The sequence below is a fragment of the Thamnophis elegans genome, chromosome 4 (assembly GCF_009769535.1).
Source record: "Thamnophis elegans isolate rThaEle1 chromosome 4, rThaEle1.pri, whole genome shotgun sequence".
NCBI classification, from domain to species: domain Eukaryota; kingdom Metazoa; phylum Chordata; class Lepidosauria; order Squamata; family Colubridae; genus Thamnophis; species Thamnophis elegans.
Genome location: NC_045544.1, coordinates 135,837,610 through 135,852,871, shown reverse-complemented (window position 1 = coordinate 135,852,871; position 15,262 = coordinate 135,837,610). Strand labels below are relative to the sequence as shown.

Sequence of the window (15,262 nt, the reverse complement as noted above, 5' to 3'; positions counted from 1 at the left end):
CAGAACTTGCTGAATACCACCTCTGCTTGCAAGCATTCATTTAGTGATTGTTCAAAGTTATCACAGCATTGAAAATAAGTGACTTATGGCCATTTTTCACATGACAATTGCTGCATTCTATGGTCACATGATCAATATTGGGATATATGGCCATTTATGATGGTTACAATGTCAGGGGGGAGAGGGTCCAGGTGATCCCCTTTTGCGACCTTCTGACAGCAAAGTCAATGGGGAAGTCGGATTCACTTAACAACCGAGCTACTAACTCAACAACTGCAGTGCTTCACTTAACAACTGTGGCAAGAAAGGTCATAAAATGGGGGAAAACTCATTTTAACATCTGTCTAACTTAGCCACAGAAAGTTTGGGCTCAATTGTGGTCATAAATCAAGGACTACCTGGAACAACGAGCTACTCTGTTTTTTTGGGTTGTTTTTTTTAATAGGACTTATAAGAGGTGTTTAATTTATTTCTATACCCAGAGTTGGAATGGCTTCTTTTGATTTCAGATTAAAATAGAAGAGAATGGAGAAGTTACTGATCAAAATATCAGAAAATCAAAGTAATTCTCTCCTGTTTTCAGCTATTAATATTCTCGTTTCATTGCCATTTTTTTTTGTATTTGTAAAGATGAAGGGAGCAAAAGAGTAATTAAAGCAGATGCTGAGTGGAATGCTCTTTCTGTCTTTTTATGCCTGTTGCTTTCACTCAGAGCTATATACCTGCTGTTTTCCATTACACTGCATTCCAGGTTAAAAGGCAGAACTATCTAAGATAGAATCTGAACTGTAGTTTAAGTGAATTCCACTTCAGCACTGTCCAATAAATGGCCTTGCGTTCTGAAAATGCCCCCTTGTGCAGTCGGCTTTCTAGCTTTATTTGCTTTTCTTCAGAACTGCCCTTGCAATAGAGCATTATTTGAGTGCTGCCATGGGTTATCTTCTAGCCATCTCTGCAAAGCAGATTCCTTGACCATCATCTGAATATGTAAGGCAAAGGTAGTTTCAAATGGTCCTTTTAAAATTAAGACAGTGATTCGGCAAAAACCTCACCTTTTTAACCTTGGCACATAGTTATTCCATAGCAGGGGTGTCAAACTCAAGGCTCCTGGGCTGCATCCAGCTGACAGGGTGGTTAAATCTGGGCCTCGGGGCCAGCCTGCAAACAGCAAATAGGACCGGCCTGTGGTGCTTCTGGCAGCCAAAACAGAGGGTGGGGGGGACACACGTGTGAGTCCTCCCACGCCCCGTTTTAGCAGTAGCAATAGCAGTTAGACTTATATACCGCTTCATAGGGCTTTCAGCCCTCTCTAAGCGGTTTACAGAGTCAGCATATTGCCCCCGCAGTCTGGGTCCTCATTTCACCCACCTCGGAAGGATGGAAGGCTGAGTCAACCTTGAGCCGGTGAGATTAGAACCGCTGAACCGCTGGTCAGCAGGGTATTGCAGGAGGCCATCCAGGTCGAAAAAAGGGCCACAGGGGGGACTGTGCGAGGCCTCCCATACACCCTGTTTTGGCTGGCAGGGTGCTGCAGGAGACCTCCGTCCCATCTCCCCACCCACCCAAAGCTAGCTCACAGAGACTACAATGCTGATTCGGCCCTAGAAGAAATCCAGTTTGACACCCCTGTTCTATAGAATTCATAATCACAGGGTGTAAAAGGGTGTTGGTCATTACCTGATACGCTTCTTCTCATAGTGGGGGAGGAGTATCCAGGATGGGTTGACCTTATCCTCTCGTTGATTGGACTGAGTTAGATAAGCTCTTGGTATACGCCCCTGGTCCACCAGGCACCGCCCAGTTATCGGCGAAGAACTCTATCCGACCCGTTGTGCCATCCACTCCAGACCTTTGTTAAGGTTTCAAACTTTTTATTGAATTATAACTTGAACATATTAGTGCAACATCCATCATGTTACATTACCATGATAGGGAGGGTCGGGATACTCCTCCCCCACTATGAAAGAGGCGTATTAGGTAAGTAACAACACCCTTTCTCCATAGTGAGGGGAGGAGTATCCAGGATGGGACGTACCAAAGCTAACACGTCCCTAGGGAGGATAACATACTGAGGGCCCATGGCCAAACTAAGCCTGGTGGGGTGTGTCCCCTGCCCTGTGAACCGCCTGTAATACCCTGCGACCAAACGAAGCCGAGGTAAAGGTGTCCAACTTGGAGTTCCTCATGAAGGGTGAGGGGAAGACCATGTGACTGCCCTACATATCTCTGTCAATGAGGGCAGCGTTTTCCAGGCCGCAGTGGTGGCCGCACTTCGTGTGGAATGTGCTGTGATGGGGCTCGGTGACTGTATGCCCTGGGACTGGTAGGCCGTAGCAATTCAGGTTCTCAACCACCTGCCTATGGTGGTGGAGGTCACCTTCTTGCCCAGAGACCCCGGTTGGAATGAGACAAATAGGGACTTTCTATTCGGCCGGGTTCTTCTGAGGTAAATCCTCAGTGCCCTCCTTACATCTAGAGTGTGCCACTTCCTCTCTAATGGGCGAGAAGGGTCTGGACAAAAATTGGGCAAAATCAGCTCTTGCGACCTGTGGAAGCATGAGCACACCTTAGGTATGAAGGAGGGATCCAACCGCAACACCACTCTGTCCTGGTGAAATATGCAGAGGTCCTCCTTAGCGGACAGGGCCTGCAGCTCTGATATCTATCTGGCAGATATGATGGCCACTAGAAACACCACCTTAAGGGTTAAAAACTTTAATGACACTGTTCCCAATGGCTCAAACGAGGCCCCCGTCAGAGCGTCCAACACCCTGTGCATGTCCCAGGAAGGGCACCTGTGTACCATGGGTGGTTTGAGGTTAGACGCACCCTTCAGGAACTGCCTGACCAAGGGTTGGTGAGTGAGTGTCAGCGCTCTGCCGCACAGAAGCACGGATGAGATGGCCGAGACGTCTCCTAATTGTGTTGGGAGTTAGCCCACTGTCCAGGCCTGCCTGGAGAAATTCCAGCGCTAAGCAATAGCAATAGCAGTTAGACTTATATACCGTTTCATAGGGCTTTCAGCCCTCTCTAAGCGGTTTACAGAGTCAGCATATCGCCCCCACAGTCTGGGTCCTCATTTCACCCACCTCGGAAGGATGGAAGGCTGAGTCGACCTTGAGCTGATGAGATTAGAACTGCTGAACTGCAGATAACAGTCAGCTGAAGTGGCCTGCAGTACAGCACTCTAACCACTGCGCCACCTTGGCTAAGGGAACGGTGGCTCTCACTGGGTCCTGTCCCCGGAAGTTACACCATGTGGAAAAGGCCCGCCAGGTTGCGCTGTAAATAAGCTCCGTGGAGGGTCTTCAGGCGGCCTGGATAGTTTCTATTACCCTGGGGGAGAATCTTTCCTCCCTCAGGATGCTCCGCTCAACCGCCAAGCGGTCAACTGGAGCCATTGGGGTTCCGGGTGCTCCAGTGACCCCTGCCTGAGGGAGATCCTTTCTTGGGGAATCCTCCAAGCTCTGCCCACCGAGAGCGATTGGAGGTCTGCAAATCATGGCCTCCTGGGCCAATAGGGGGCAATCAGCACCACCTCCACCTCCCCCCAAAGAATTTTTTTGAATGACCCTGGGAATCAGGGGCAAGGGTGGGTATGCATAGAGAAGTCACCGGGGCCACGCGCATCGGAGAGCGTCCGCCCCCTCTGCCCCCTGGGTTTGGTACCTGGAGTAGAACCTCGGGAGCTGGGTGTTGTGTAGGGTGGCAAATAGTTCGATCTCCGGGCGCCCGAAGCGGTCCATCACCTCTCTGAAGATGGCCGGATGCAGTCTCCACTCCGAGTTGTCCACTTCTGCCTGGCTGAGCCAATCAGCTCTGATGTTGTCCACCCCCGCTTTATGTTCCGCCTTTAAGGAGAGAACATTCTTTTTGGCCCACTGACACAGCCTTTTGGCCTCCTGCATAAGGGCCTTCGATTTGGTCCCCCCCCCTCCGCCTGTTTAAGTGGGCCTTGGTTGCGATGTTGTCTGTGAGGACTAGAATGTGCCTGTACTTGACAGAGCAGTGGAATTGTACTAGGGCCAGGCGGACCGCTCTGAGTTCCAACCAGTTGATGCTGTGAGTCAGTTCTGCCTGGTTCCACTGTCCCTGTGCTATCTGATCCTGCAGGTGGGCACCCCACCCGAACAGGCTGGCATCCGTGGTTACCGTCACCCGGGCTGGTGTTCTGAAGACTTCGCCCTTGGTTACCGCCGGGGACGTCCACCAGATCAGTGAGCGGGAGACTTCTGCTGGGAGAAGGACCTTAGTCTGGGAACAGCTCCTGCGCCTTCGCTGGAAAGGCAAAAGGAACCATTGTAGGTCTCTGGTGTGGAGGCGAGCCCAAGGGACAATGCCAATGGCGGAAACCATGGTACCTAACAATTTAGACAAGGTGGCTAAGGACACCCTACCTCCCCTGACTACCTGGATGGCTAGCCTTCTTAAGGAGAGCTGTCTTTCTGGTGACAGAAAGACCTTGCCTTCCTCTGAATCTATCAGAGCCCCTAGGTGGATTAGACTAGTGGATGGGTGGAGATGGCTTTTAGCCAGATTCACCGAGAACCTATGGTCCCTCAGGATTGTCAAAGTGATGTCTAGATCCCTTAGAGCCCCCTCAAAGGAGGATGATTGTATAAATAGGTCATCTAAATAACATTGAATCATGACCGGGACCTGTCTCAGACACGCTGCCAGGGCAGCCATTACTTTGGTGAAAACTCGTGGGGCGGAAGACAGACCGAAGGGCAGAGCCCAGTATTAGAAGTGATGCCCTAGGTAGCAGAACCTGAGATACTTCTGGTGATCCCTAATGATTGGAATGTGTAGGTAGGCCTCTATGGGGTCTATGGAAGTGAGGAAGTCCTGCCTGATCCCCTCCAAGATGGAGTGGAGAGAGTGCATTTTGAACCTCCTATAACGCATGAAGCGGTTCAGATGTTTCAGGTTGAGAATTGCCCTCCAGCCCGCTGATGCCTTGGGGATTACGAAGAGGATAGAGTAATGCCCCTGACCCTGCTGGTCTAGAGGCACTGGCTGGATGGCTCGGATGTCCAGCAGGTGCTGTATGGCCTCCTGCATCAGTAACCTCCATGCCGGGTTATTTGAAATCGGGTAGATCCGGAAAAACTTTGGATCTCTGCTGGCAGAAGAACCTCCCTGGTACTGCCTGGCATCTGAGTATTCCTCATCTGAGCCCCTGAAGGGATCCTGATCCCAGAAGGAGGACCCGAAGTCTTGTTCCCGGGATAGGACCCGAAGTCTTGTCCCTGGGAGTGTGGGGTAAGGCGCCATCCTGAACTGTCCCTTCTTTGGGGCTGTGGGAAGCACCTTCCTCTTGTCCTTATTCTCGACCAGGTTGGGGTCCAGAGCTGGCCCAAAAAGGGCATCTCCTGTGAAAGGAGCAGATGCCAGGCACCACTTGTGGCGAACATCCGCCTGCCACTATCTCAGCCACAGCAACCTACAAGAGGCAATGGGTGAAGCAATAGCCCTGGAGGCAAGCCTGGCTGCGGACAAGGTGGCATCTGCCGAAAATTGGATGACCGCCACCAGTTTATTGATGTCTTGGTGCGCTCTGACCTCGGTAATGGGGATACGTTGCTGCAGTTCCTGCAGCCAGAGTAAGGAAGACCTGTTGAAGAAGGAGGCGGTGGTGGCTGCCTTCACCGCCCAGGCTGCTGCTTGATGCCCCCTTTGGAGGGTGAGATCCGCCTTCCTGTCCTCCAACTTCAGAGCCTCCTCTGGTTCCCCTGGTAGAGTAGGGGGAGTATGTAGTGCCAATAGTGGAGCATCAATGGAGGGTTGAGTTAGCACCCCGGCCATGTCCTGGTCCAAATTGAGGAAGGTCTTGTCTGTGGATGTGGGCGTGGGCCCCGCTGTGGGGGCAGCCCATTGGCGCTTGACCGACTCAAGAAAGGCCTTGGGAGTCAGCACCATGTCGGTCTCAATGGCCTGCTCATCAGTTGGTTTCTGCAGAAAACTCCCGGTGCTGAGGTGGTGCTTCTGCTGCTCTGTTCCCGAGCTTGGCAGCTGCTTTTTCCTTGAACAGGAGTGACTTATACAATGAAGGCTGGAACAACCCGGTGAAGGCCAGCTTAGGAGGGGGCATGCCTTCATCTTCGGATAGTTTATCCTCCCTAACTTCCCCCTCCTCGCAATCCAGGTCGCTGTCCTCTTGTGATGAGACTGAGGAACTAGAGCTGTCTTCCCCCTGGGTTTCCAGTCTCTCTGGTATCCTAGGAGAGGATGCCACCTGAGGTTGCATTTGTGGCTGCTGAAATGCCGCTGTCATACATTGCTGGAAGGCCCCTATCACTAGGCCTTGAAAATTGGGGACCTCTGTGGGGGGTTGCTGGCTGGAACCCATGCCCACCTGTGTGTGGAGGGGGGGAACCAGAGGTGGCAGCCCTGTGGGCAGGGCTGATCCCAGGGAAGCCGTATGTGGGGGGGATTGCCACCCTTGAGAAAGACCCCAAAGACCTGAGGTGTCAATAGGGATCCTTGCTTGCAATGTGGGTGCCTCCCCTATAGCCCCGCCTGTTGCAGGGATTCCTGGGGCCTTCCCCTTCGGCCCCAGGCCTGGAATGGACTTAAGGCCACTTGCCTTTTTGTAGAGCTGCTCCAGCTTCTTGTCCCTTCGCCTTTCATACTTAGATGGCTTGGAAGGCTTGTGACCACCCTCTGCCTCTAGTTCCGCCCTGGGGGAAAAGTGCTTCTTCTTATCTCTAGCCTTTGCTCCCTCCCCCTTCTGGGCAGCCTCTGGGGTGGTCACTAACCTTGGTTGATCCTCTGCCCCTCTAGTGGGGCTGCTGGCAGTTGCTGCAGGTACTTGAGTCCTGCCAGTCTCCTCGTTGCCGCTGGGCACCACCATCTTGGAACATGTGGCTCCTCACGGCTTCAAAATGATGCCCGTGCCAGGAGACAAAGGGCGCCCCTTTTAAATTTCCTGTTCTAGCGGCTTGTGCTCCAAGGAGCTGCCGCGCGCCTCTGCCGCCAGTTTTTACTTCTGTCTCCTTCTGGCGCCACTAGAGGCTTTGCTCTACCCGTGGACCCCCTCCAGCGAGGTGGGCCACATGGATAATGGTGCGGGCACTCCGCGGTGTTTGGGAAGCCCCGGTTCGCTGCTCAACCCAGCGGGGAGCAGCGGAACGCTCCGGCGCCCGGCAGAGTTCCCGCGGCAAGGTTCACCTTCTGGGCGGGGATCCAGCGCCACCCTCGCTTGCCAGTGGCCCAATTTGCGCCCCGTGGCACTTGAGGAAGCCGCGGCTCACCACGTGACCCTGTGGGGAGCAGCAGAGTGCTCTGGCGCCACTGTAGCCTCCGCGGCAGGGCTTGCCTTTGGAAGGCCAAAGTGCCCTTTGTTTCCTGCTTGCCCGGCAGATTTCCTTTCCTGAGTGATACTTGTCTCACTCAGGTGCCTGGGCAGCGTGCCGCCCCCAAGGGGGCTTTTGGCAGGCTTTCTTGCAGCTCGGGGAGCTGTCCAGCTCACTTGCGGCTGCTGCTGTAGGAAGATGAATTAATCCTATTTCTTTCCTTAAATTTCTTTCCAAATTATCGGAGATCCAGTTAAGGGACTGAGTCGATAACTGGGCGGTTATCAAGAGCTTATCTGACTCAGTCTAATCAACGAGAGGATAAGGTCAACCCATCCTGGATAGTCTCCCCTCACTATGGAGAATATGGCCATCAATTTGGTTGCTTTCAAAGTCCTAAAGGAAAAAGTATTTAATTGCATGATAGCTACAATCTCAGGGATCCTAAGTCATATTAAAGGCATTTTACTGAGAGTGTGAAATTATGTTTATTTTCTTATACAGGCTACCTCTATGAAACGTGAGATGTCTGTGGATGTTAATTGAGATGGATCTTTGTTATGATGCTCTTCTCTGGCTTTTAATGTACAGATGGTCCTCTATTTATAACCATTCATTTAGCAACAATTCAAAGTTACAAAATCACTGAAAAAAGTGACTTACAACCAATCCTCGCATTTGTTACAGTATTCCCATTGTCATGTGAGCAAAATTCAAGAGGCTTGGCAACCAACATCTAGCTACGATATTCTAGCAGCCTGGGGTCATGTGATCGCTATTTGAGTCCTTCCCACCCAGCTTCCAACAAGCAAAATCAATGGAGGAAGCTGGATTCCTTTAATGACCGCATAATTCATTTAACTAGTACAACTTTTACAGTCATAAAATTGGGCACAACTCACTTAACAACCATCTTCTTAGCAATAGGAATTCTGCTCTCAATTGCGGTCATAAATCAAGGACTACCTATCCCTACTCATCTATTCTGCTTATTGTGTCAGATTTTTTCATCTGCTAACTTCCAAACTATGAATAAATATAAACTCTTTTTAAAGAACTCTGCATAGTAATCTCACTGGCAATGCTAGATGCTTAGTATCTTTGGTAACCTTAAAATCATTCCTTTTAATTTTATTTTAAAAAATCTCTTCTTACTCAGTACACTGAGTGTTTCTATACCAGAGACAAATTCCTTGTGTATCTAACCACAGTTGCCAAATAAAATAGTTTATTCTTATTCCATTCCATTCCATTCTTCTTAAAAAAGAACCCATTTACTCAATATTTTACTTGTGAAAAAAACCTTAATCCTCTAAAACTAGGGAAAAAAAACCATTTGCAATTTCAGAAATGAAATTACACAAAACTATTATGCACAAATAGCACTTAACCCTGCCAAATTAAACTACACGGAAGAATGCCACATGAAAATTAGTTAAGAATTCACATTGTAGCTATGTGTTTCTTTCCCAGGTTAATTAATATCAGTGCAGGCTATCCCTGAATTTTCATAAAACACTGTAATTGGCATTATTAACATATTCTGATGAAATAAAAAGTGTGCATGCAACATTTTTTTTAATCTTGAGCAAGAGAAATCATAGACAAAACCTGCTTCATATTTCTCACAGTGAGCACTTTGCCATACCCACACAAAAACCTCTTAGGAGCTCATCCTAAAATACTGAACAAGCATCAGGAACCAACAGTCAATGAACATTCAGCAATGTACATAAAGTTCTTGCTGCACAATTTACAGTAAGAATTATGGAAACTGACCCTCTAGCAAAATAATTAACAAGAATAACAAAATAACAGTTAGAAAGGGACCTTGGAGGTCTTCTAGTCCAACCCCCTGCTCAAGCAAGAAACCCTCTACCATTTCAGACAAATGGATGTCCAATCTCTTCTTAAAAACCTCCAGTGTTGGAGCACCCACAACGTCTGGAGGCATTGAGTGAAATAACTGCATGAGTTTCCGTCAGGAACATTCTAAAGGCAGGCAGAGCATCCCATTTTCAAAATACAAATGACACCAAGAACTCCACAAGTTACTTTCTGCATTTTCCCAAACAAAGAAAAATACACTGAACAGATGCAAGAATCCATAAACTCAATTTACAATGACTTTAAAACGAAGTCAGTGAAGGTCACACATGGTCCACAATGCAAGACAAGTAAGTGCCTATTTCCCTAAATTTCAAAGTAACACTGATATATTTATATTTTCCTAGTTAAATCATAAAACAGTGAATAAGCTCTCAAATTCCTTTGGTCCCGCAGTCAATCCTAATAAAAGGTTCAATCGCATTATGACCTTTTCCATTTATTTTTTTAATGGACCAATATAGCTACATGGCATTACTGTCATGATTCCAAAAATTATTTTAATAAAAGACATTTACATGGCAGTTATTTGCCTCTCTTCTCTGAGAGAGCTACAACTGAGTTGGCAGTGGCCAAAGAGAAGGATCAAAAGCAACTCCGCCTTCATTGATACCGGCACATGCAAAAATGAAAGGAAGATTTTATATAGGAATGGTTGTAGAAGCAGAGTTTATTCCAGGAAGTTGCAAATGCATGAAAATCAGTTCTATCACCAAGTAATATTTGCACAAGTGAAAAATAAGTTCATCGCTTCTTCTTTTTCTATTTACAGATAGTCCTCGACTTTCGACCACAATTGAGCCCAAAATTTCTGTTGGTAAGAGAAACAGCTTTTAAGCCAATTTTGCCCCATTTTACAATCTTTATTGCCACTGTTGTTAAGTGAATCACTGTAGTCATTAAATTAGTAACACGGTTGTTACATGAATCTGGCTTCCCCATGGACTTTGCTTGTCAAAAGGTCAAAAAAGGTGACCAACATGATCCTGGGACAATGCAACCATCATGAATATAAGACAGAATATAAGAATGTCAAGCATTTGAATTTTGATCACGTGACCATGGGGATGTTGCAACGGTTGTGTTAAAACCAGTCATAAGTCACTTTTTTCAGTGCTGTTGTAACAGTCACTAAATGAACTGTTGTAAGTCGAGAACTACCTGTATATCATACACATATATATATATATATATATATATATATATATATATATATATATATATATATATATATATATATATGTACGCATATGCATACACGCAGAGAGAGAGAGAGAGAGAGAGAGAGAGAGAGGGAGAGAGAGAGAGAGAAAGAGAGAGAGAGAGAGAGAGAGAGAGAGAAGGCTACAGAGAAAAAGAAAAGAGAAAAAAAATCATTAAGATAGTTTACCTTTTATTGATAGGTTTTTCATCTTTCTCATAAGGCTTCACAAACCACTTCCCAATACGGACGAAATTCCGGTTCATTAAGCATCTTTCCACTAGGTTGTGAATTGCTTTGAAGAGCAGAGTTCGGCATTCATAGGAAAGCCCATTTTCCCATACACCGTCTTCCTCATCTGCAGGGATTAAACAAACCTAAATTAATATCAAGCTTTCAACAGAAGCTAAGGGCAATAAATATGATTACTTGTGTAAGAGCCATCCTAATAGTTTACGTTTAAGTCAGGGATTGGTTTCACATTTTGTTACCACTGGTTCGCTGCGTGCACACCCGCTCACTTTGTGCATGTGCTTTGCTCATGCGCTTGCCTTCAGTGCATGCGCCCGGCCTATTTCCACTACCGGTTCAGGCGAACTGAATCAACTGAATACTACCTCTGCTTTAAGGCCACCTGATATATAAATACATGAAGGAGTCTTTTTGGCTTTCCGATAGGCAACAAAATCTCTATGCTCTCAGAACAAGACATTTTTTTCCAGCTCTTGAACACAAATCATCTTTTTGTTTAAGCAGAAGTGTCAGGGATTTGCTATGCCAGTGAAGTATGAACGCGTTTCTTCTACTCAGCCACTGTTAAATTTTAAACTACAAGGTCTTTGAGACAAAGCTTTCCTTCATTGTTACCATAACTAGTCCTTGATTTATGACCACAATTTCCATTACTAAGCAAGGTGGTTGTTAAATAAGATATGCTCCATTTTATGACCTGTTTGGCCAAGGTTCAATAAACAAGAATGTATTCATTTGATTAACGACTGCCTCATTTGCTTAACGACTACCCTCTATACTGGAGAGAAATACCTTGTATGTTTAACCACTTGGTCAATGAAGTAAGATAATGATACTGTTTGCTTAATGACCATCGAATTCGCTGAATGACAGCCACACACACACACACACAAACACACACAAAGCCACAGAATCCAATCCAGTCACGTTGGTGCCTCACAACTGTAATAGAAACATTAGGAGTTCCATGCTCAGTTATGGTCAGAAGTCAAAGACTACCTGTATTATCAGTTACTTGGAGGGGATCTTGGCGTCCAAGTGGACAATTACTTGAATAGGAGCCAGCTGTGTGCTGCAGTTGCCAAAAAGAGCCAATACAGTTCTAGGCTGCATTAAAGAGGAAATAGAACCAAGATCATGTGAAGTGTCAATGCCACTTTATAAGGTATTGGTAAGGCCACACTTGGAATACGGCATCCAGTTTTGGTTGCCATGAGGTTAAAAAAAAAGATGTTGAGTCTCTAGAAAGAATGCAGAGAAGAGCAACAAAGAGGATTAAGGGATTGGAGACTAAAACATATGAAGAACGGTTGCTGGAATTAGGTATGTCTAGTTTAATAGAAAGAAGGATTAGGGGAGATATGATAGTAGTGTTCCAATATCTCAGGGGTTGCCACAAGGAAGAGGGAGTCAAAAAAGCTATTATTCTCCAAAGCACCTGAGGGCAGGACATGAAGCAATGGATGGAAAGTAATTAAGGAGAGAAGCAACTCAGAACTAAGGAGAAACTTCCTGACAAGGAGAACAATTCACCGGTGGAACAACTTGCCTTCAAAACTGTGAATGCTCCAACCCTGGAAGTTTTTAAGAAGAGGTTGGACAACCATTTGTCTGAAGTGGTGTAGGCCTTATACTATAGGGTTTCCTGCCTAAGCAGGGGGTTGGACTAGAAGACCTCCAAGGTCCCTTCCAACTCTACATTAATTCTATATTTTGTACTTTTAATATAGAAACATTACTATTTATTAATTCATAGGTTGAAAATGACAAGCACATTCAACAAGGCAATCATAGGCAAATAAAGAAGTGTCCCTGCAGCCTCATCAATGCTCATTAAAATGTTTAAATAGCAGAACAATAGTTGGATCCCATTACTATACATACACACACAACTAGTACCAAGTATTGGATTTTTAGTTACAGGTAGCAGTCCTTGACTTACAACAATTGAGCCCAACATTTCCATTGCAAAGCAAGACAGTTGTTAAGTGAGTTTTGCCCTATTTTATGATTTTTCTTGCCACAATTCTTTAAGTGTGTCAGTAGTTACGTTAGTAGCACGGTTGTTAAGCGAATCTGACCTCCCCATTGACTTTGGGTTTCAGAAGGTCGCAATAATTGATCATGGGACTTTGAGACACTACAACTCTCATAAACACATGCCAGGTTTCCAAGCAACTGAGTTTTGAGTATGTGACCAAGGGGATCTTCAACAGTCATAAGTGTGAAAAACAGTCAAAAGTCTTTTTCCCCCCCATGATATTGTAACTTTGAACAGTTATTAAACAAATGGCTGTAAGTGGAGGACTACCTCTATGCACTCCTTTCTGTGCCCAGCAACCAAGAATACTGCCAGCCTCCAGCAGGCTGGTAACAGATTCTGCAAACTAGTAATCATTGTAAATGTTTTTGTAAAAACAGCCACAAGTTACACTCTTTTTGTAAACATCCTCTTAGTTATTTCATGGCCCTTACCATTTGTTTTTGAAGCACAAGTCATAAGCATTATCCACGATGTAGAAAACATGTTCAGAGAAGAGCAACAAAGATGATTAGGGGACTGGAGGCTAAAACATATTAAGAGCGGTTGCAGGAACTAGGTAGGTCTAGTTTAATAGAAAGAAGGACTAGGGGAGACATGATAGCAGTCTTCCAATATCTCAGGGGCTGCCACAAAGAAGAGGGAGTCAAGCTATTCTCCAAAGCACCTGAGGGCAGAACAAGAAGCAATGGGTGGAAACTAATCAAGGGCAGAAGCAACTTAGAACTGAGGAGAAATTTCCTGACAGTGAGAACAATTAATCCGTGGAACAGAAGTTGCCTCCAGAAGTTGTGAATGCCCCAACACGGGAAGTCTTTAAGAAGATGTTGGATAGCCATTTGTCTGAAACAGTATAGGGTTTCCTGCCTAGGCAGGGGGTTGGACTAGAAGACCTCCAAGGTCCCTTCCAACTCTGCTATTGTATTGTATTGTATTGTATTGTATTGTATTGTATTGTATTGTATTAAAACAGTAAAAGTAGCTCAAAACATTCCATAAAGTTAACAAGGCAGAAGCCTAGGTCAATAATTAAATTTGTCGAAAGTCAAGGATCAATGAAGTTATCCCTGTGGAAAAAGTGCACTGAGCCAGAAAGGAAGAACCCTTTCATAAATTGAAGTTGGGTATAGACAGTATGAAAATCATTTCATTTTGCTATAAATTAGCAGTTTCAAATCCTTAATCAAAATAGATGACATGGGCACTGCCTCATCGTCTATCTGCAGCAGAGAAATAGTAATTCAACAGTCTTAAAAACACAATACATATTCAGCAATACAAGTGATTGAAACTACCTGCTAAAGGTAGTCCTCAATTTACAACAGTTCATTTAGCAACTGTTCAAAGTTATATCAGCATTTTAAATTTTGATTCATGGCCATTTTTAACACTTGTCACATGATCAAAATTCAGACACTTGGCAACTGGTTCATACTTATGACGGTTGCCATGTCCTTTTTTGTGACCTTCCGACAAGAAAAGTCAATGGGCAAACCCGATTCATTTAACAACCATATTACTAACTGAACAACTGCAGTGATTCACTTAACAACCGTATCAAGAAAAATCATAAAACGGGGCAAAACTCACTCGGCAACTGTCTCACTTCACAAGAGAAATGTTGGTCTCAATTGTGGTTCTAAGCTGAGGGCCAGGTGAATTCTATAACTACCCCTGCAATGTAATAGAATTGTTCCAAGTGTGGACCACTCACTCATGCAGGGTAGCTACAATACTATGGACTAGCTCAAAATCCCTGAAAATAGGCAGAGTCTCAAAAGCATTACTTTATTTCCTCATGAGATAACTGGGAACAGGTTCACCCTTCAGTTTCAGTAGCATTTCCTTTAAGCACTGTCAACAAGAAAAGCTTGGGTATGCGTAATGGTATGTGGGAAAGACTTTGGGAGATGGGGCAAAAAGACGCTGCCTAGGTAACTTATCAGATAAGAGAGGGCATAGCCCTCAGCTGCATAATGGGTGGAGAAAAGAGAGTCAGAAAGGAACCTTCGCTAACTTCTCAGGCTGTTAAAAAAAGAAAGGGAGGGAGGGAGGGAGGGAGGGAGGGAGGGAGGGAGGGAAGGAAGGAAGGAAGGAAGGAAGGAAGGAGAAGATTTGTATTTTCAAACTTGCAAGCATCTATTAATGTAGCCTTACAATAAAGTAGAATTAACTCATCTACCTGGGAAGGTTTATAGTTATGGGACAGTAGTATAATCTAGGCCAGTGTTTTTCAACCTTTTTTGTGCAAAGGCACACTTTTTTCATGAAAAAAATCACGAGGCACACCACCATTAGAAAATGTTTAAAAAAATTAACTCTGTGCCTATATTGACTATATATAAAGTAATTCTCCCACGGCACACCTTACACTATGTCACGGCACACTAGTGTGCCGCGGCACAGTGGTTGAAAAACACTGATCTAGGCTGTCCATTTACCACCTTTCATTTAGTGACCACTCAAAGTTAAAATGGTACTGGAAAAAACTGACTTATGGCCATTTTTCACACATACAACTGTTGCAGATCCCCATGTTCACATGATCAAAATTCGGACGCTTGGCAACTGGCTTATATTTAT

The 15,262-nt window shown here is 45.5% G+C and overlaps 1 protein-coding gene across 1 annotated transcript in view; it reads right to left on the bottom strand.

Moving 5' to 3' along the window:
- Positions 1 to 15,262, bottom strand: part of MED13 (mediator complex subunit 13) — a 197,714-nt gene that overhangs the window by 156,893 nt on the left and 25,559 nt on the right. The window contains exon 3 of the mRNA XM_032216864.1: positions 10,576 to 10,744. Coding sequence (XP_032072755.1) covers positions 10,576 to 10,744 — 169 coding nt within the window. The remainder of the gene's footprint in view (positions 1 to 10,575; positions 10,745 to 15,262) is intronic.